This window comes from Diplotaxodon limnothrissa, linkage group LG6, assembly GCF_057381915.1.
Source record: "Diplotaxodon limnothrissa isolate DT_005_m linkage group LG6, D_limnothrissa_male_GT1.1, whole genome shotgun sequence".
Taxonomy (NCBI): domain Eukaryota; kingdom Metazoa; phylum Chordata; class Actinopteri; order Cichliformes; family Cichlidae; genus Diplotaxodon; species Diplotaxodon limnothrissa.
In genome coordinates this window covers 9,048,119-9,070,849 of record NC_140601.1, presented here as the reverse complement: position 1 = coordinate 9,070,849, position 22,731 = coordinate 9,048,119, and the positions used below count along the sequence as shown (strand labels likewise).

Here is a 22,731-nt window from a genome sequence, read left to right as displayed (position 1 = left end):
TGGACATTTTATCACAAAAAGGAAACAAAAGACACGACATACGATGTTTATTAGTGCATCATTCTCCCAGATTTCAGGAATAATAATATTGGAGCCTAACATTGGAGTCTCTCAGACTCGCAGTTTCACTGGCAGTGCGAGTGGAAGGCAAGAAATTAGAGTTCATGGCAGAATAAGGAGTAAAATAAGCTTTGGCTAGAAGAACGTTTCCAAAGCTGGAGTGCCACGCTATCACTTAGCACGTAAGAATTAAAGTAATTAACATGGTTTGAAGCAATTAAGTTGTATCCTATTATTTTTATGTTCTCAGGATTTGTAAATATACCATTAGTTTGCTGCATACTGCCTCCATGATCATTCCCATTCAAAAACAGAAACAGGTTTTCTGGTGACACCTGTGTAAAAACATCTTGCATCCACAAACCTTAAGCTTTTGACAGATGCCTTAAGGATGGAGAATGTCCAAACATCAAAACTAGATTTGACATCCTTGTTGCTGACCAACAAAAACACAATCACGTATCTGGGTGACCAATGTTTTTAGGGAGTGGAATGAATAGAAACACAACACTCACAGTGCTGAAATATGTTAAAATCAATGACTTTGTAGACATTGACAGATTGTATTAACATTAGTCTGTGTTCTTGTTCCAAAAACCAAGAACTTAGCGTTTATACTAACCGGTTAAATTAGCTGGAACCGTGCTGTTGTCTGTAAGTTAGGGCCACTGCGTTTAGAGGCAATCAACAAAGGAGCTCTGAAACATCTGCTTCCTGCTGAATTTCACTGTGTAATCCACAAAGAGCAGCAGTCACATTAGAAATGATTGTGAGTTGTGATTCTTTTCTCCACGATTAGTCGTAGGGATTCCCCAACTGCAGAGTCTAATCCTAACCCTCTACAATGTAGGTATAGACTTGTACTTCAATGAGTACTTTTTAGTTTCTTACTAAGATTACATTTCATAGCCTGTACTTTTTAACATTTACTTGAGTAAAGACACTGCATTAGCACTTCAACTTTTAGTTGAGTATTTCAAACACAGGTATCTGCACTTCTACTTAAATGAAGCCACATCATTTCCTTAAAGATTAATAAAGTAGCATTCTGATTCTGATAAAGAATGTCTGTATTTTTGGCACCACTGGCCACAGAACATTGAAGTATGCTTAATTACACTTTCCTGTCCACAGGGTGGTACATTCTAAATTACAGTATTCACACGGTGCCAATGCTATATAATTAAGGATGCAGACTCAAAACTCTAAAAGTCCTAACTTCAGTAGATCCAGTCACTAAATAGGAAGTTTTCACAAAGGTATATAACAGCTAGGTGCCCCTAACAGCTGCACGTGATTAAGTGTGATCAGAAATCTTGGCACTTTGCTGATCTGAAGCATTCAGGCCTCACAATGCACCCTGGTGCCGAATGTGACGAAACAGCAAACAAACAACAAACTGTTTGAAACAAAAAAGGAAGAATCAAGGTTCCTGTGACCCAGTCAAAGTACAAATCTCAGCTGGACTAAAATGATTTGGTGGGACCTTAAGAGATCTGCGAATAAATGAATGGCCGCCAGTGGGCCATAATTCTTGCATAACGATGTGAGAGACTTACAAAGTCTTACAGGGCAGGATTATTTCAATTTATTGCTGAGGAAGTGCTTCTACAAGTTACTGAATCATGGGCTGTACTTGGTTTTTCCCAGGACCGCATGGAGTCCTGTTAAAAGTTTCTGCTTCACATCACTTTTGTAAAATGGGTTCCATCAGTTTGTCAGCTCCATTATGAGTAACTGTACCTGTTAGTCATACTTTGACAAGCTTCTCAAAATGTTACAATGAGTACAGACCAGCTTGAAAACAATAGTTCACGTTTAAAACTAAATAACCTGTACCTATACCCACTGCCTTTATTATATTTTTGTGTTTCTGTGGGTCCCAAATTATTTTTTGTGTGACCGTCTTTATTTTTTAATAGTCTTTCTCAAAAAATTAATAATCCAAAGAGCAAATAATCCAAAATACAAAAGATTTGTACAAAACAACAAAAAAGTTGATTCTCTTTGTGTTGGAATCCATGCTTATATCGTTGAAAGTTCCTATTACTAATGCATGCCAGTCTTCCTACTTACTTAATGTACTTTAGTTACACTATTATAGGAATTGTAAGTATTTTTTTTTACAAATAATTGAAGATATCATGCTCACTAATACTTTAAATTGCTAAATTCAGTCAAATTGTAGCTTTCTGCCATAAAGTTTCCTTTTGTGGCTTTTTAATTTCCTCTGCATTCATCCTCTCCTTTTTTAATTTTCACTTTCAGAGAATGGGGCCAATTTTTCATTCGGTTTCACTGAAATAGTTTCTCCAGATTTTCCAGCTTTACAGTCACTGGCCCTGAGGCTACAGAAGATTCTGCTTCCACCATCGAGCTTCCTTTTAATATTTGATCTAGTCCTTTTTTCCTCAAATCCAAAAAATCAGCACACAATGCCTCATCATCATTTCTTTGCATCAGCCCGCAATGTTCATGCATGCATGGTATGGAAGAGATACTGCCATCATCACCAATTACTCCCTAGTCGTGCGTCCACCACATGCAGCGTGCTTAGCGACAAGGAGGAGGGGGGACATGATAAAACGTTGCACCCCTGGGAACTAGTTTACTGCAAACACAAACAGTAGGCGTGCTGCAGGGAAGGGATTAGGAGCAGTGTGAGGCTCACACCAGGCTCAGCTTAGCTTGCCTGTAGAGCTGAACCCTGCACACAGTTAGTGAGGGAATATTGTTCGAACTGCATGTTTTTGTGTGTTGACTGCTCTTGGATTTGGTAGATGCCAAAATTAGTCCAAAAGTTGCCTTTTTATAAACTCTCTTTAATAACCCCTTGCTCCAACTACATGCCTCCATTAGTGATGTGAAAGGCTGCAGGCAATCATCTTGTGTAAAAGATGTATTTTTATGAGGAAATGTTCTGTACATTGATATAAAGCTAAAGAATAAGCTCCTCAAACACAAAATCGACTCTTAAAAGTGTCTAAAGTTAAGCTTGCAAACCTTTCTTCACTTGTGAAAACCAGTTGGCAGGCTTTGAAGGGCAAATTGATAATAGATTGATTTGTGCACATGCATGCAGTGATGCCTCTTCTTTCACTCCTACTATGCCACATTTAAAACCTATTACTGTATATAATAGTGCTGAATACAGTGAAGTTTATGAAGCTAGCGTTAGTTTTTAGTCATTTTTCCATTCATCCTTATTCTTTGAGGCCTGGCAGAGCTGAAGTGGTGATGGAAGTCTGCGTATTAAGAGCACTGTATTTTATTTTTCAGTCTATCTGCTGAGAGACAGGAGAAGAAAATTAGCTAGTAGCTAAATCTGGCACATTGTGTTTATTCTGATTAGGCTTGCTGATTAGAGGAATGGTTTATTTGAAGAGTTTTAGCCAGGACAGTGCAGAAATAGTACTGGTGAAGGTTATGATGTCGTGGCCTGATAGATTTGTGGGAGTGGGAGTCTTTTTCACACATAAACGTTAGTCATGGATTATCGAATACATACTTCCCTTAGGCAGTAGTTTTCATTTTCATTGCTATGCAGATGAAACCTAAATTTATCTCTGAAACCAGATAAAATAAATCAATTGCCATCATGGAGATTTTTGTTCTCTGCTGTTAAATTCTGAGTTTATTGGAGTTTATTTGGCACTTTTTCTTCTTCATGTATGCTGTATAGTGTTTTATAGTTTATACCTGACAGGTTTTGTTGTTAAGTGTCCTTGTTTCTTGTTCTTCTGCTACTGTGTAATGTGAGTTTAGTGTTTCTATTTTGATCCCTTGCGTTGTAGTCTAGCTTTCCCAGCATCCTTTTGTGTTTTGTCAAGTCCCCAACTCTGTCAGTTACTTGCATTAGGTTATCTTTTTCCATCTTTTTTGTCTTGTGTTTGGTTTCAATTCCTTTAAAAGTTAATTTATTAGTTTCGGCTCCGTCTTTCCACTCTAGTGTGTCATCTATACCTAATTACTTTCTATATCTATTTAAAGCCTCAAGTCGTCTTTGTTCCTTGTTGAGTTGTACTGTGTTCTCGCTTTGCTCATGTCAAGTGTGGTTCCCTGCACTGTTTTTACTCAAATCTCAGATCTTAAGTTTGGTGATAAAACATAGCTTGGCTCTTGGTGGCAGTAATAAAATTTCTTCCAATGAGTGACGCTGATCCTAATTCGTTGCAACGCTGCATTATTCCATTTGCCTAAAGCAGAGTGGACAGTGAGCGTTTGAGAGAATAAAAGAAATACACACTAAAGCAAATGAATGCATTAGCATTAGCATTATACAAGGTTGTCTTTACTGACTTAATGGCATCTGTCTCGTGTCTATTGTTCAGCATTAAAGCTTTTTTTCACTCACATGAGGAATGTGTTTGTCTGTAGAAAACTAAAGCTGGGTGCACACCTCACAAATGTCAGACTGATCATGATTGTGATTTGAGTGTATTGACTGATTCGGCTGAGCTAGATTGGGTCCTTTCCAGGTTTAGTTGATGTTAGCAGTTGACAGGTTAAGGAATTGAGTGTGTGGTTTAAGTGTAAAATAATTTCTCTCCTCCTCAACCTAGCCCTCATTAATCAAGCTGGAGTTTCTAACCAAAATTGTTTAGATTTCTGCTTTAAATGTAACTGGATTACTAAAGCTGTAATTTTCTCCATCGCGGCCCATGTAAGAGGTGAAGTGTATGCTTCAGTGTGAGCGTATCCTTCTGCGATAATGTGTTTTTAGGGATAATGTTAGAGAGGTTATCGGTGAACGCAGGCTGAGCTTTGTACCTCCTCTCTCAGGATACATTTAGTCTCTCAGCCCCATGTCCTCTATCTGTCTCTAGCAGTCAGCCAAGGAAGCATGACAGGAGGTAAAAACATGCTGTGTTTTGAGGATACGACAAGGGAAAAAGGAGAGATATCAAAGCTAAATGTCAGGGTTCATAAATTTACACATTTTACACTTTAAAAGCATTTCTTTAAAACCCATCAGAGGAATGACAACAAGGAATTTACATTATGTTTCTCAGGCTCTTGCAGGTTTACTTGACTGTTGTTCCAAACTTAGTTGAAATGCTCCTGTCAAGTCATCAGTTTGCTAATTGCTTAGTAGTGTGACTGTTGCTCAAGCTACAGATGTTTGCATGATTATCTCCTGATGTAAAAAGCTGCACACTTTCACTTGCTAAGACATTAGCCCCAGAAGTTTTAATGAGCCTATGTTCCAACTGACTGCCAAACTGCTTAGAGTTTGTCTGGTCTTTAAGGTAGAACTGGAAGATTAGTTTCTATAACTTTATGTGGTCTGATGCTTCACTTACACTGGACTTTTCCTGAGTTTTGGTGGTTCCTTGCCAATAGCACCACTAACAGTTAATGGTGGAATATCTAACGGGGAAGAATTTTCACAACCTGAGTTGCATCCTAATATACTACCAGTCAAATTCGGTAGACCCTTTCCTGGCACGGTGCATGGCTATGTGCTTGATTTTATGCAGTTATGCAATTGGATGAAAACACCTAAATTCAAAGATTAGGAGGTGTGGCACAATACTTTTGTCCATATAGTGGACAAACCGAGCTGAATGAGCTTGTGAGGCCCCAAGGCTGGATTTTGTGTTTCCTACCTGTTGCAGTTTAGAGACGTCTCATAACCACCATACTGTGAAAGGAATCTGTACAACATAGCTATTTCATATAGTCAATAAAATGTATGTCTGTCTAACATAATAACACTTACATCTAGGCAACATATTTGCTGTTGTTTGTATGGTTTAGTGGTTGGTTTTAGTTGAAGGAGCTCCTGAGATACTTGCATCAGCCTCCATCTACAGTGACAGCTGTGTCACGATGGTCAGATTATACTTGTCTAAACAAAGTTTCCCATTCTTTGGTCTTGCCATCTGTTTCTCACACTTCACATATTACAAATATGTAAAGCTTTGTTTTGTACGCAGTAGATTTAGAAACTGTGTAACAAGCGTATGTTTGCATTATACATCAGCCGTCTCCCCCGTGACATACACTGAAAGGTGGCAAACCGTACACTGGTAAGCACAGCAGATGGGAGGCCATAATTGATTCTTATTTGCATTGACATGACTATATTTATACATATAGTCATGCCATATATATCACATGTTCGCCCTCTCGTTTGACTGAAATATGAGCTGTCCACTGTTAACTTTTCTCTCTTAAAAATGACTTAGCTTTTTTTTTCCTGGGTTTACAGTTACATAAACACAATAAAAACTTTATGATGTGATGGAACATCATGTCACCCAAGGAAGCAAGCATCTATTCTTCTAGTACAACAATCCATCAGTAAATCTAAAGACTGGCAAAGGTATAGCGTTCAGTGTTGTTGAAAGAATTTCAAAGTGAAAGTGCTGCAGAGAGATACTCATTCATCTATTTGTGCTTTTTGTTGTTGTTCATTTCTTCTCACAAGGATATTTCTATTGATGCAAACATGAGTCAGGTGGCTTAGTAATAGAAAAACCAGCAAGTATAAAGAAAAAAGCTGTTGGGTTGTGAGGTTCCATTAATCAGATAAAACTCATTGCAGACATCTACCAGACTGGGATATGTTGAGTTTGGAAGATGGGTCTATGCTTTAAACTTTATGCCATGTCTCTTTTGAGACATTGTGAGTGATTTTGCCAGTGCACTGTTATTTATTTATGTTTTAGTGTTGATACAGCTCACACCGATGGAAAGAGATTCACGATAATCATTAAAACTCAAATCACTTTTATCTGTATTATCAATATGTTTGCTTCCTACATTATATTTACCCGATACAGTGTGCAAGCTTGAGCAGCTTTAGATGTTTAGATTCTTTTCCACCACACAGTATCATCAGGGAGGCGTCTAATCCCAAATCCTTTCTGCAGCATGACCCCAAACATAGAGCTAGAGTCATGAAGAACTTTGTTCAGCATCAAGAAGTGCTGCGACAGATGGCCTGTCCCCCGCAGAGGCCTTATCTCCACATCATGGAGTCAGTCTGGGATTACATGAAGTGACGCAGGAACAGTTTTGCCAATGAACTGTCGCAATAAACAAGACCAGTTGATTGTTATTATTATTGTTGTTGTTGCTGTATTCATGCAGGTAAGCTAACTGAAAGTTTTACTTTGGTGATGGTTGTTCTAATTAACATTAATATAACTAAGTTCAAAATCAATCATTTCTCTTTGATATCAGTTTGATTTCAGGGTAATCAGAATGTTTCTATTTCTAAATTGAAGGCTGCTGAGGAGCAAAAATAATCTAGTTACTCTGTTCATGCTCATGAACATATGATAATATAATCAAGGCTTTGCCAAACCTGTGAAACAGTCTATTCCTCTTTACTGAATCTGTCTTCATGCTCTGCAGAGAAATAACTAGTATTTCTATGGTGGGACTCAAACATGGGGTGAACAGTCACTTGTTACAGAAACTATACATTCATTTATTTAGCATCTTTAGCTTGCTTCGCTAAGATATAGCTAGTATAAGGAGGTATGTAATGTATAATGTATGATCTTGCTTTAAACTTGACCTTCTGAAAACTATCAAGGACTAGGTGGGACTTTGATGAGACACCCCAAAGCCAAAGGGGTGAAGGCGAACAGCTGAATGAGAGACTTAAACACCCAAAAGGATTTCAGGCACCAAAAACTAGTTCATAAAGTTTAGACACCATAAATGACTTGGTTAGCTTTAGGTACCAACAGTATTAGAGTTGGTCCCTGAAACTACTCAGAATGTTGTAAAATGATTGTTTTGTGAATTTTCTAAACCCATATTTTATTCACAGTAGAACATGGAAATCTTTTTCGAGCCGTGCTTTATTGTTTCCTAGAATTGAACATTTTCTCAGTTTAAGGATTTTATTTAGTTCTGTGTTCTGTTGTGAAGAAAATGTTTTTTCTGTTTTTATTGACACAACATTTTTTTTTTTTGAAATATGGTTGGAATTTTCATTCGAAATGCTCTTACTCTGAGTAAAAACTGTATCACTGTTGCCACAGACCCAGCATATCATAGCATGAATTCCAAATATCCCATAGAATGAGAATGTACTGGAAAAAACCCACAGCATGGTCCTATAACTTAAGAGTCAAAGCTCTCATTTACTTAGCACTATTACCTAGTTGCAGCCATTAGTCAATAAAAGTGTTTTTTTTAAAGAATTAAGAAACAAAAGCAGCTATTTCTTATTTATTTTTTTAACACAAAGTATACATTGCAGCTTCTATTTTGTACCAATCATATAATAGACTAAGAAAAGCGCACAAAGAGAATGACACAAGCTCAAATTAACATCAAATAATGTCATATGATATGACCTGACATACTAATTCAGTACATGTGCAATCTTTTCAGTGTACAAACAGGGGTACTGCTCTATACGTATTTTAATCAGGCACTTTCACATTAACACTGCACAGCTGGTGCTACAGGTGTCGTCAGATCAGTATACTGTAATTAGTTTAATTTGGAAATGACTCATGTGATTAGTGAGCTAATGATCCTCAATAGCTTTTGACACAAAGAGTACAGTAAATGAATCGTGTGAATCTTGTATCACAGAGCATCAACTCTCTAAACAGACATATGTATGTTCAGAGCTGATAGCATATCATTAATATATTTGTAGTTTATGCTTTACAGTTGACTTTACTTCCATATTACTGCTTCTGGACTGACATATTTAAATCCATAAGTATCATATATTTCATGCATTTCGAGTGACCCATGTTTGCACAAGTCTTTGTGGGGTTGAGTGTAAAGTGAGAACAAACCTGTGCACAGCTTTTCAGTCAACTGGTACTGAGAAGCAAAATATACAGAACCAGGTCAATGACTCTGTGCACATTGACAGTAGTTTTGCCTCTGTGCAGCACCACAGTGGATTTTAAATCAGACAAGATGTAACTGAGGTGCAAACCTTAAGCTTTAATCCAAGGGGTTTAACAAAAGTGTTGCATTAATCGTTTCACAGTTCTAATGATTTCAACACAAAATCCTCCATTTTCACAGGTTGAATTGTAATTGGACAAATTAACTTAATTTTAAGTATAAGGATTTTTTTTTTTCTGCCTGTCCCATTTGGTTCTTTAGCCATCAGAATTGTTGTCTGAAGACCAACAAGGATACCCAATGGATTTACTTTGCCAAATGGATCATCGTGGCATTGCCGTATTGGTCCATTTGGTCGATCTTTGTTTTTATTATTTATTATATTTTATTTTCAGGGGGGATAGGAAAGGGAGAAAGAAAGAGGAAGGAAAGGAAAAACAGAAGGGGAGAGGGACAGTGAGAAAGGGGGGGAGAAAAGAAATAAAAATCTCCTGGATCACCTGTTGAGAGAGGAATAGAAAACAAGCAAAAAAGACAAAAAAAAACAAAAACAAAGCAACATACTAAACACAACACCATCGCATTAATCTAGCTAAGTGTAAACAGCAGTAAATACTAAATATTCAATGTTGTTGTGCAGCACGCAGGATAGATGTGCTTCGAAGTAGCAGCCAAGAAAGGTGTAATTTGGGTCTACGAGCAGTGAACACCCGTGTGCATACCTGTGTGGATCAGCGCGCTTGTATTCCAAAGGTTTCTCCATGTAACGATCTGCTAGGGAGTGTGGGGGGGCCACAGCCCCGTCCTATAAGGATTATTTTTAATACTTGGATGAATATTTTTGTAATCAATAGAGTCTAGGTCACCCGATTTCACCCGATGTTGTGTTTCCTTCCTTGAGATACTCTGCCAGGCCTTCAGTTGTTGCTTGTTTGTGGCTCTCCCTGCCTTCAGTTTTCTCTTCAGTAACTGAAAAGCAAGCTCTACACGGTAGAGATCAGATGGCTGATTTAAGAAAAAAACATTTCTTTGCCTTGAGAAACTCGTGGGCTGCTTTTGCAGCATGCTTTGGGTCATTATATATTTCCACTGTGACGTGCTGTCTGATCGGCTTTGCAGCATTTGGATGAATCTGAGCAGAGAGTGTCAGTCTGTACACTTCAGACAGCATCCTGCCGTCAATAAACTCTAATGACCTGCTTACATGGGCAGCCATACACTGAAAAAAAGGCCATGTTGGATTTACTTGATTCAATAGTGGACATTGGTTGCACACAAATGTTTTGCTTTGGCAGAAACTCAACACAACTTTTTCATATTCAGTAAACCTGTGCATTTTGTGTTCATAAAACGCGATTGAAACATGTTTAGATGAAGTAAGTTGAGCTCTTGGAATATTTTAATCCTTCACAATTTTGTCATTTTATTTCAACACTATTCAATAACTTTTACCCCAATACTACTTGGTGTCTTCATATTACATAATGTTCAACAAAGTCTAGAGTCTGGTTACCATAAAAATTGAATGGATCTACAACAACTAACGTCGCCCTATCTTTATCCTGGTTGCTGGGAAATAACCCTGAAGTGATAGGTTACAAGGCAGGGTACACCCTGGAAAGCTCACAAGTCTATCACAAACAACCATTTGCACTTACATTGACAGGTAATTTAGAATCACCAATTAACCCTAACTGTAACAACTGCATGACTTTTAACTGTGGGAAGAAAGCAGAACGCCCAGAGAGAACCAAGTGCAAACTAGCCAGACAGTGGATTTGAACTCAGAATCTTCTTACTGTGAAGCAACAGCACTAACCACCACACCACCAATCCAGACTTAACAAAAGTAGGAAAGCTATGATTTCAAGGCTGAATTTTTTTGTACGTTTTTGTTCTTGACAGGTTAAACCACAATAAATAGCGATAGCATACGCCTGGTGTGTGTGTAGTTGTCTGCCTCTTATAACTCCAGTGATTTTCCTGCAGTTTGAAATCTCGTGCGATCTTGTGAATTTCATGAGTTCAGCAACTAACCACTCTTACTAGATTGTATCAGGTCATCTCAACAAGAACAAATTAAGTTGTTGAATTTCGTACAGATTCTTCATGATTTAACTACGTTCATAGAAACATGAAATTATTGTGTTTAAATTACAAGTTAGACTTTTTTAATGTAACAACCACCCAATTTACTTTTTTCTGTATACCAAACAAAGTAGAGGCGGCTGCTCGACTTGACTGAGATGGATGCCTTCCTGAAACCACGATCCAAAGCACGTGAGACTGAAATCCCGTGCAGTGTCGCAGAAAGTTATTGACTTACTTCACTCGAACATGATATGAACAATTTAATCTAGCCTCTCTGCATATCATGTAGTTTCTACATTATATAGTTACACTTAACTTTAAAGCATGGGGCACTTATGTTAAATACACGCAAGATTCTTACGTAAATCCAAGAGTTGACCAATCCCTTTTTGTCAGTGTACATGACCATGCCATATCATTGCCTTCACCCTGCTGTCTTTTATGCTTCAGATCATGATCCATTCCTTTTAAAGACTCTTTTTGAAAGTCTTTGGACAGTTTTTGGCTCTAGGTGTTTTCTGACAAACTCTAATATGAACCTCCTGCCTACCTGCCTAAACCCTCTATATTTAAATTCTTGATGGTGCTTATTAATTGAAGGACTTGACAGTGATACATCACCTACTCAGGACTTTTCTTGACTTGACTACATGTTGTGAAGTTGTTGTTTTTTTTTTTTTTTGCACAAATCCATTTTATGCATTTGTTATGGTTTCATTTGCTTTGCAAAAGTAATATAAAATGCAAGTCCACCACTTAATGCCAGATTTAGTGAGTGAACAGGCCTCACTAAATGCAACACGTTTGTTGAACTAAAGCTGACGGTTGACACTTTAGTCGCACCTTGTTTGCCCAATTTAACATCTACCGATTTAACAGGCAACTCTACAAAAGAAGTACAAATGGTCCAAAAACATATGTAAAGCTAACTGTATCCTGAAGTGTATGAGGGTGTTAAACTTGGTTGAGTCAACACATGCTAACTTGTGCTAAACGAAGACATTAGCTTCTAATTTTAGATTTGCCAACTAAGTGTTTTTGCCCGAAATGTAACGTGTGAGACGTCTAACTGGAAGAAACAAGGAAAAACCAGTGAGAAATGGGTAATGTGTCCGCAAACAGCTTCAGCAGACAGCTGGCTTTTATCTTTGACAAGATATTCACATGTCTGAGCATATAACACACACATACGGACATGTGCGTGAGCATCTGTACTCTGCTTGAGATGTAACAGTAGCTTATTAGAGCTCTGACGCCACATGGCACACTGTGGGAATGTGAGAAAGGAAAATAACGTGCGCACCGAGAAAGTGCACATACACACACACTGACGATGGAACATCTATCTTTTTTGACTTGCAAACCACTTCTGGGACTGAAAATCTACTGCATCCATTAATCTCATTTTAATAATTGATGCCATCTTACCCAGAAGGAGTTTGGCCTGGACTGTTGGCATAAAATGAGACATTTAGCATGTTCCGGTAATTGCCATATTAGTTTATCCTTGCCTATTAGACCATTGTACATTCAGTGAAATGGCTTAAAATGTACAATTTCTGTTGAGCTGCGTTGTTGCTGTCCAAGGCTATCTACTGCCTGAATCACCAATTATAGTTAATTATAGAGTTCTGCTTATACATGTTTCTTATGAGTGTAACGCGGGGAAAAAGAACTGTTGCTGAACAGCTGTTGATGCTGGTGTGCTGTAATATATGTCCATGAAGGAAACAGCTCTGAAACATAGTTGCTATACTACATGTGACTCGTGCAGGGTTACCTGCATGTACACGATATATTGCAGACTTTGACAAAATGCAGCAACTCATACAGAATTCAGTCAGTCTTAAGAGCTTTTTTCACACCTTGGCTCATCGGATTCAATTCATGTGAGTTAGCTTTGAGACACAATAGCTAACCCAAAAGATTGGCACTTACAAGATGCATACAGACAAGCAATGCTTGACAAAATGCTCTCAAAGAACAGAATGCTTAAATTTCACTTAGCAAGCATGTGTTGGCTTACTTGTCCTGTCAGAACACCCAAGTGTACAACTTGTCTTATTTGACGTGAAACACAAAACTAAGCTGTTAAAATCCAAATACTATGCAATTAAATATAGTAGATAACAATATACAGAAGTATTGAGTGGAGAAACCCTGACCCTTTTAGGTTTCATATCTTGGGACTCTGTAACATGATGAATGAACTCTGTACTGTTGTTACGGTCAGTCCTGTTTTTAAAGACTTGTTACTTAACACCACAAAATTACCCTAAAATCATCCTTGATTGCTGTGTAGCGTTCTAACGTGTGCTTCTTAAATTATCTCCAATATTCACACTTCCCCTCCAACCGAGAGGGAAAGCCTGAAGAAAATCACTCCCACTGTTCCACTCTGATGCCTCCTGAGAGAGTATTCCCCAATGCTAACTTAAACAGCAGAGACAGAGCAAGTTTCTGAAGAGAAGAGAGACACCAAAAAAACACAGAAAAATGGAATAAGAAATATGTTTAAGATTCAGTTAAAAAAAATCCACATTCCCCCATCCAAGGCCACTTTGGAACAAAAGTAATCTAGTTACTCCACTGAAATATTCATGAAGCTATTTGGTTGGCGAGCGGTCCTAACTCAAACACAGACAGACACTAAATTTAGTTTGACTTGTGTGAGTGTATGCAAAGGTTTTGTGTGTCAGAGAGTGACGGCCAGTGTGTGCCTGTGTGTGTGTGTGTGTGTGTGTGTGCTACGAGTAAGAGTGCATGTGGATTCACAGCTTATGTAACTACATACTTCAGGAGTGTGCATGCGTGAGTGTGTTTCATTGTGCAAATGAAGTGTGTGGCCCAGTCTGATGACTTAACACAGCTTTACGAGAGCCAAGAGTCTGCCCCGGGCATTTTCTCTACTTAGTGTGTGACTGTGTGTGTGTGTGATTTTATTTGGGTGTCAGACTGACTATACAAATGCTCAGTGTTGAAAAACTTAGGGTATACAGGCATAATGTTTACGTGTGTGTCTGTGTGTGAATTTCTATTGTCTGTTGTCTCTGGGTATCATTCGTTGCACACGTACGATTGTTTGCCTGTATCTCTCTCTCTTGTGTAACCACATGTGTGTGCCTTATCAGAAATTGCTGCAAAAAATTGCTGGAAAATGACAGATCACTATTATGTCCCCCACACCCCACTAGGGTTGGGTATCGTTTAGGTTTTATCTGATATCAGCTTATCAACCTTAGCTGTTTTCCACTTTTTCTTTGGCCATTTTAGCCTTTTTGGCCAGGGTGAAGGGAGTATCTGCCATCAAACAAGAAGACAGCTGCATGGAACTACAACGGTGTTTGCTAGTTCACCTTACATGCATTAATGTAATAACGTGGTTAGCCTACTCAACGTAAATTACACACGAACAACATTAAGCTACTCACGCAGAAAAGAACGGCTGCTGCTGCCATCATCATCCGTCATCATTTCTGCTACACTGGCGGGGCTAGGGGCCAGGACTCTCCTCTTCGGGTTTTTGGGGGATGTTGCTAACTCCGGGTCTGATAACCGGCAACCCACCCGCAGTAGATGTGCTTGGTGTGAGGTCTCGCAGCAAGCTATCAAATACGATGCATTTCTCGGCTTTTAAAAAAACGCTGTGTTGCCAGGTGTTTCATCAGATTCGAGGAATTACCTCCTTTGCACAGTATCATCTTAAAGCACTTGTTGCAGGCTGCTGAGTTTGCATCTTTTGCTGTGAAGTACAGAGTTTGACCGCTTCACCTTGGGCGTTTTTAATCTGTAGCTCTGCTCTAAAAGAACGTACGTACCTGGACCCGCCTACTATCCTCGGAAAGGTAAAATGATTGGCTAGAATCCAAAGTGTACGACATCTCAGGAAAAAACAGCACTGAAATAAAGCACCGAAATGTGCGCCGCTTTTCGGTCTGGTTACTACCGTTTATGTCAGAACCGGTGCCGGATACCGGTACCCATCCCTACACCCCACACAATGTACACACTGAGACTCATGCCTTATCAACACGCTGGAGCACAGTGATTAAAATAGCAACACGAAACACTAAGTCCAGTTCATTTTGTCCCTTCTTTCCCACTCGGTGCTAGCCATACTGTTAGAGTACATCTTATCATACACTCACACAACAACAACAACAGCAGGCTAGGATGTGCCCACAGTGTGCAGACGATTATTTTTGATCATTTTCTTGAAAGAAAACAAAAACCCCCAGTTCAGACCTTATCCCCCCACTGAATGGCTGTTATCAGTCCCATGCAGATCACAGGTAGGTGGCCTCCACCTCCTCCCAGTGGGTAGTTCCTTCGTCCATGCTTACTAGAAATGAGAGGGTTTTTTGTTTTCTCATAAACAGCAACAGAATATATCCACCAGACTTTTAACGAATGCACATGAGTTTGGCAGTTTTTGTTTGGGTATTTTGTTGAGGAGGAGTAGACTCAGTTTTTGCTTTTCCTTGAAATCTCTGTTAACTTTTGTTTTTCATGTATTTATTTTTTGGAGTAATTGGATGGGGTTAGGAAAAGATTGCGGTTTTGCCATATGGGGCAACACAAAAGCAAACTACAGCCACTATACACATTACAAAAAGATAAGGTAGTTAATAAGGTTGGACATCTGGAGCACATAGACTCTTTATTTCCAAGCTGAAAAACATTGAAATTTATGGATCTGGTAAGATTTAAATGACAACAACAAGGAGTATGTGCTTAGAAATCTGTGGGGTGAGGGTCTGAAAAAATGCACAACATAAATCATTTATAACATGTAAAGCAGGGTGTTAAAAACTGATACTTGTATATAATGACATATTTTAAAAAGCAATACCTCTGAAGAGGTGTAGTTAAATAATTACACCTGTACGTGTATATGAAATGGTCAGCATTTTTTCCCCGTGTGGATATGATGGCTTTCACTGATTTGTTTCTTTTTATGTTTGTTAGCGTTATATTTTGAAATAAAGATTTGATCAAGTGTTTATTCTGCTCCACTCCCCCCACGGAAAAGTCCCCTGACAAATTGGATCACCAGCCTGTGGTCCCACATAGATGCGCTTGTCTCTGAGTAGTTTGTGAACTCTGACCGTTATTTTCATGGTCAGCGTGTTTTACTAGAGTATTTTTGCCTGATTTGTGCAGGGAGCTGAAGCAGTCCTCCGCCGCCACCTGTCACCCGCCAAGGTTATGGTAATATAATAGCAACAAGAGAGATTCATATTTCACGGCTCACCGGGTTAGATTCGTACCTAACGGATGCAATCAAGCGTGGGCAGAGGTTTGGACACCGGAGACAAGTTTTGTCGCTGGACCGCAAAGAATAAAACAAACTGTTTTGCTCACTAGGTTCACCTTTGACCTACTGTGGGCTGAGTTTGTCAATTTGAAAGCTCTGACCTGGTCAAGCGTTCCAGGCTTTATGATGATAATTTTCCCCAGCTCGACATTTGATAGAAGTCAGCAGCGCTTACAGTTCTCTAATCCCGGCAGGACTTTGACATCCAGGTTAGATCATTACAGTTTGAAACTTGTTTGAATTTTCCAACTTTAAGACCTCGCAAACATTTCAAACTGGGACACTCCCTCTGGAGCATCACTACATTCCTGCACTACCGTCAGTTTTCCGGTTATTGCACAGTCGTGCGTTAAAGGCTCTCCTCCAGGTGTGCAGGTCGAGAGGTCGAAAGTGAAAAATGTAATCTGGCTCTTTAATCACTTGAGAAAGCACCTGCTAGGCTCTCTGGCTTATCCTTGAAACGAGCATGTTATCACGGAGCTTGAATATCTTAGCAGGAGCAGAATATTTGTGTCAAATACCTGAAACTTGCCTTAGTTTCTTTTACCACGCTCTCCTGCGTCTTGATAAGAGTCCACCCCCCCACCCCCACCCTTTCTCAGCCAAAGAGCAGCTTCCTTCTGTTCAGTCAGGTGTATGCATATTGCTCTCTTCTCCCTGCCTCTCTGTTCCCAGCGTTTTAATTATCTCAAACACTTGATAAAACCCTCAGGCTCTCTCTTTCTTCCTCTCTCAATCTTGCTTTATTGCCTTCATTATAATGCACTTAATCAACCCTTGGTGCTTTCCTCACATTGGTTTCTGACCTATCCGTCACTTTCTCACGTTTTTTTCACCCCTGCCATCTCTGGCTGTTTCTCTTGCTTTCCGTCCTCTGCCCCCCACCCCCACACACTCCATTCCTCAGGCAAAAATATATTTTCCAAGTGATGAATTTGTTAGGACCAGGTGAAATAGCAAAATTCTCGATCTTTTCTTCACCTTTCTCTGTCTCTTTTATGCCATACCTAGTTTAACTTCAAGCCTGTTTACTCCCTCCACCTCCAGTCTTTGCTCCCTCGCCAGGCTCCGCTTTCATCTCTGGTGGTTGCACGTTTAATCTCGCGCACTTCATGCTTGTGTACACCTGCCAACCAACCGGTATGCACTTTGATGCATTCGCTATGTGTGCTAAAAGGTGTAACCAGTTTCCAGGGATGCTGAAGGTTTTCAGCCGTGGCCTAACATCTTTCTCCATCTCAGTCAAAAAAACACAAAAAAGTCTGTTTTTTACTGCTGGAGCAGGACTCTGCAACCTCTCCATGTTTAAAAAAAATGTATAAAGACTCCTACATTCATTATTATTATTAATGTTCGTCTGCAAACTAATGAATGTCTGTTTTGTAATTTCCAACACAGTTAAGATAATGTTACAGTATTCCACTGACCCCGTTCTTTCTTTAAATGTCTTCCATTATTAGATACACATGTTCCAGCTCATTAATTCATATTAGGCTCCGCACAGCAGGTGTCCAGCTGTGCGAGGATGTGAACAATCTTCTGTTTAGGCTTTTTTAATATTAAAAGCCCTGAAAGGAGGAGAACATTAAATCAACTTTAGCTGGAATTTCAGATGAAACTGCTTTTCTGTGAGGATCAGAGACTTTTTGGGTTGTTTTTTTTTTTTCGGTTGGTCTTGCAGCTGTAGAACTGCAGCTGTTTTGGGAATGTTGTAGTGTGGATTTTTAGTGTGTGTTTAATTTGGATGCTTTTTTTCCCCATTTTCCAGGATGGTTGAGTACTCTCTGGACCTGCAGAACGTCAACTTCACGGCCATCAGAACAGTGAGGGTGCTGCGGCCACTCAAAGCAATTAACAGGGTGCCAAGTAAGTCGAGTCCTATAGACTGTGAACACATGATAGGCAGCCATGGCTGCATCTCCATCACTATTTTACACAAAAAGCTCTCACACCTCTTCTCTTCAACTACTCATTTCACTCTTGAAACAAACAAATTGTAGGATGACATCCATTCATGTTTTGCCATCTGTGGCTCTTATTCAGCACCATGGACAGCTGCCTGGTGAAGAAGGCTGCCCAGTAGCTGGAAAGTGTTAAACATGAGTCACTGAGCCAAAAATACCTTAACAGGGAACATGTTTGGGAGAACAAGCTATTTACTATTTATTAGCTACATTGATTAGGGCAACAATTAATTTTTACCAGTCAATAGCTTTCAAAAAAACATGACATGACATGAAAAAGGAGATGTATGGTTGGATCCCACTCCAGCTGGCCATAGTGGTTATATTTAGATTTGAGAGTAAAGTTATCCGCTAAGGTTAGCAGGCATCCATAAACTGTACCCGTGTATATTCAACACATTAAAGCAGGTACCTGTTATTTGGTTGTAAGACTAATAATGATACTAGGATGTGAGTCACCACAACTGGAGCACAGACTTGTTGGATTGGCTGTATTTCACAACAGGTCACGGCATTTGCCATACAAATCAGTTAAATTGCCCTAAAAGGCAACAAGAGCACCAACAAGGTGATGGTAGGGAAAACTCTCTATATAACACTGTCGGTGTACATGGTCCCCAAGGTTTGTGGCACAGATATTTATAAAAGCTTAAGGGAAGCTATCACATACTGTACTTTGATTTGAAACCCACTCTTTCTTCGGTTATCACTCATTAGTTTGTTTTGCCATGCGACCTCCACTTCATTGTTCGTTCATCATTCACTGTAGATTTCCAGCTAAAAAGCTGCCCTGAATGTTTAAATAAAACACAGCTTCTGGGTGGGTGCGTTCGTCGCACACACCAAATCCTGCAGCGCTGAACACGTGCCACACCATTCTTCATTCTGGAGCAAATGAGCTACATGAGAGCAACAAAACTGCAACTGTGGCCCCATATATACAACACAAACCAGCCAAATGCCTCATTGTCTTGGATGTAACTGTGCCATTTGGATCGTTTACCTGTTGTCTACGCAGCCGGGCCTTGATGTACTACCTTTGAGAAGATGCCTCGTGCATTTTGAAACAGATTTGGACAACTGCATAAAGCAACGAAATAGAAGAGACGATTCCAAAAGGAGGTTGGGGTCATGTTTCATCTTTGTTTAGCTATTGGACAGCATAATAATATCTGCCTGTAAGTGCTTTCATCCTGTATGGAATTAGATTCCCGAGGACACCAAGTGTGCATGGCTATTTAAAATCCTAAAAAGTAATTTCATCCACACTCAGCTGTGCTAATCCCCCTCCCAGTCAAAGTCCTCAGCAACCCAACCTGTCAGGAAATCACCAGACATCACTGAAGTATTTTGAGTTACTAACCTTGTCACTTTGACTCCAAAAGTGCTGCTTAGTCCTTCTTGATGAGAGTAATCAGTTTGCTGCCGGTTGCTTCTGTGTCTAAATTGTGCCTAGCAGGCAATCATTTTCAGAAGCTATGAGTACTCTCTAAGTCAGATATGCTGGTGCTTGAAGTTAATGTTGTTCTGCTTCCTTTGTAATTGCTAAACCTCCCACTGCTCATAAATCTGCAACACAAACCATGCAATTTGGGTTTTTTTTCTTTAGTAAAAGCAGGTGTAACCATCTTGGTTTGTTACAGAGAATGTATGTTGATTTCTATATTTGTCACCTAATATACATGAACATGAATAAGTCATTGCCACTCATTTTTAGTTATGACTATAGTTGTTTGATGTCTTTCTCCATCCTTCTCCCTCTCTCTTTGTCCTTTTGTCTGTCTTACTATATCACTTGAGGTAAAAGGAGTTCTTAAATATCCCATTATTTTCTTTTTATCTTCTTTTCTCTGTGATCTCTCTGTCATGTTTCTGCTCTGAGCTCTTCCTTTATCACAATGTTCAGTCAGTTTCCTCCTCCTCAGTCAGTAGAGCGAGATCCCGTCTCAGATCTCAGTCATTCCCCTTCCTCCTGCTCCTTCCGCTCTTCTTGCCTCCTGTCATGTACTGTCTATTCTTTTCCATCATTTATACCTCCCTTTCTCCAAAAGCAGAAGTATGTCTTGTCCTTGCATGTCTTTGGAAGCATTGGAAAACCCTGGGATTGCACAATAACCACCTTTGTTAAACTGAAACATGAAATGACAGAAATGTCAGTGAAAAATCTAAGGCTGTCAATGTTAACGCTTTAACGTGGATTAATGCATTGTCACGATTAACGCGATTAAAATTTCCAATGCAATTAACCCATCTGAAGCACAAAATGACTCAAAATCCGTGAAATGTCCCTGTCAATTCATGTCGGGTAGCTTGTTCAAAGTTTGTCCATTCTGCACTCCTGATGTTTTCACTGCGTTAAAAATTTGAATTGCGTCAATCGTGACGCCGGATTAATCAAAGTTAACGCGTCAACGTTGACAGAAAAAACAGATTCTGTGATCTCTTTTAAAAACGTTTCACAGCAGGAACAACATTATCACAACTACTCTGTTATTTATGTGTGTTACAACTTTCTCTCCATGTTGGAATTAGAAGATGTTTGAGGTCATGGCTTAATTTTAATGACCCTGCTTTGGGGATCTTCCAGATTTTCCAAATTTTATGTTGACTTTAGTCCCGAGACATAGATGGATGGATGGATGGATGTTGACTTTTCTTATAGAATAAGACTGAATAAGGCTATTCCAAATAGAATGAAAAGGAAATGGAAATCAAAAATAAGAAAACAAAACAACCATAAATCTAATATAGAGGTTGCTAAAAAGGGACCAAAGAAAAGTTAGAAAGAAAAATAATTTCAGGATGCGCTCTTAGAGAGTGGGTCTCTAAGGCAAACTACCTCACTTGGTTGGCCTTTGCAAGCAATACTCTCTGTGTTTTCAGAGAAACTGTATTAGTGAGTCCATAACTAGTGTTAGCTCACTAACAACAAAATGAACTATTGTGTAAAATCCATTTGAAGTGTGATGATTTCCTGACTATAATTATATTGTTATTATTGAAGTCCTGAAAATGAAAGTCCCTGACCTTTGCAAAATTGTAAATTATAAACTAAACCATTTTTCCCGACCTACAATCAAGTTGTTCCTGACCTAAACAAACCTTACCCAAAGCACAGTCCCAGCAGGCAATTTTTAAGAGTTTTGGGAGCTGCTGACAACACTGTTGTTCTTCCAACAGAGACGTCAACTCAGAGAACACTGTATTCTACCAGAAATGACTCAGACGTGTGTCAGAACACAATGATTCTTCTTTTTAATCAACGTTGGTGTCTGCGCCGGCTGTGCACAGTCATGCAATGAAGCTTCTTCATACATGTCACTTTTTCTTCCATCCATCAATCCACATTACTTTTTGTTTTCCTTTTAAAATATTAACCACAGCCAAAGTCTTTGTCAGTTCTATCTCAGTTTTTTAGATTTATAGACATGGTGGATGTTATGAGTCACTGACACTAAAAATACAGTTTTTATGTGGAAGAACTTGTTGTTTCAAAAAAGTTGTCAACTTTGCACTTCCGCCCAACAAATTAAATGTCTTAAAATGACACATAAAGTTCCAAGCTTGAAGTTTTGGTTTACCAAAGTTTGTGTTCTGAACTTTCATTGCATCCCTTAATGGCTAGCAGTCTATTTGTGCAGGGTGGACTTAATTTGCCCGTGAATGCGTTTTTTGCTCTGTTGGCAGGGAACACAAACAATGATGAGTCACTGAAGTCTAAACCATGTTTGCAGCTGTAATCTGACATTTCTGTGAGCAGAGGGGACTTTTCTGTTCACTGAGCTTCTTCCTCTCTGTCACTCCAAAACAAAATCAAAATAAAATAAAAACAAAAAAAAAAGCAAATTGGTTCTTTCATGGTGAAATGTCTAGTTTGGACACAAAAAGAAAAGAGGCGGTATAGAAAAGTCACCCGACACTTTATACAATGTAGAGGATGTCAGAAAAATAAATCCCCTCACATCGGATTGATGCTCTTCTTGTGGTTTATTCTCCACCGTTTCAATAAGAACACTGCATCTGGGTTAAGCAAGGATAGGAAAGAAAGACAGGCAGGTGAGAGGAGAGGACAAAAAAGGCAGCAAGAGAGATAAATGAAGGAGGGAAGAGGGGATTATCCAGCTCCATAAAGGATAGTCGAAGATGGACGAGAGGAAGAGAGGGATGATGAGAGGAGAGATGTGGGGGGACTCAGATGAGCAGGCTATTATGATGATAGATACAGCTGTGGAAGTGCGAGCGATGGAGGGAGTCGCTGGAAGAATAGAGATAAAAAGGAGGCAAGGGACGTGGAAGACAGGCACCTGGAGAGGGGAAGATAACATGAGAAAAGGGAGGTGATTACATAGAAAAAGAGAAGAAACAACATTACCAACCCACTCATTTTCAAAAATTATAATGTAAAATGTTTTCTACAAAGTCTGCATTTCTTCGGCAGGTAGAATTAAGCAAACAGGGAGGTAA

The 22,731-nt window shown here is 39.2% G+C and overlaps 1 protein-coding gene across 2 annotated transcripts in view; it reads left to right on the top strand.

Annotated features, from left to right (window-relative positions):
- The window catches only part of LOC146630072 (voltage-dependent T-type calcium channel subunit alpha-1I-like), a 222,776-nt gene that overhangs the window by 50,605 nt on the left and 149,440 nt on the right, over positions 1–22,731 (top strand). For both annotated transcript variants that reach the window (XM_085356770.1, XM_085356771.1), the window contains one exon: positions 18,072–18,169. In XM_085356770.1, the coding sequence (XP_085212896.1) occupies positions 18,072–18,169 (98 nt within the window). The remainder of the gene's footprint in view (positions 1–18,071; positions 18,170–22,731) is intronic.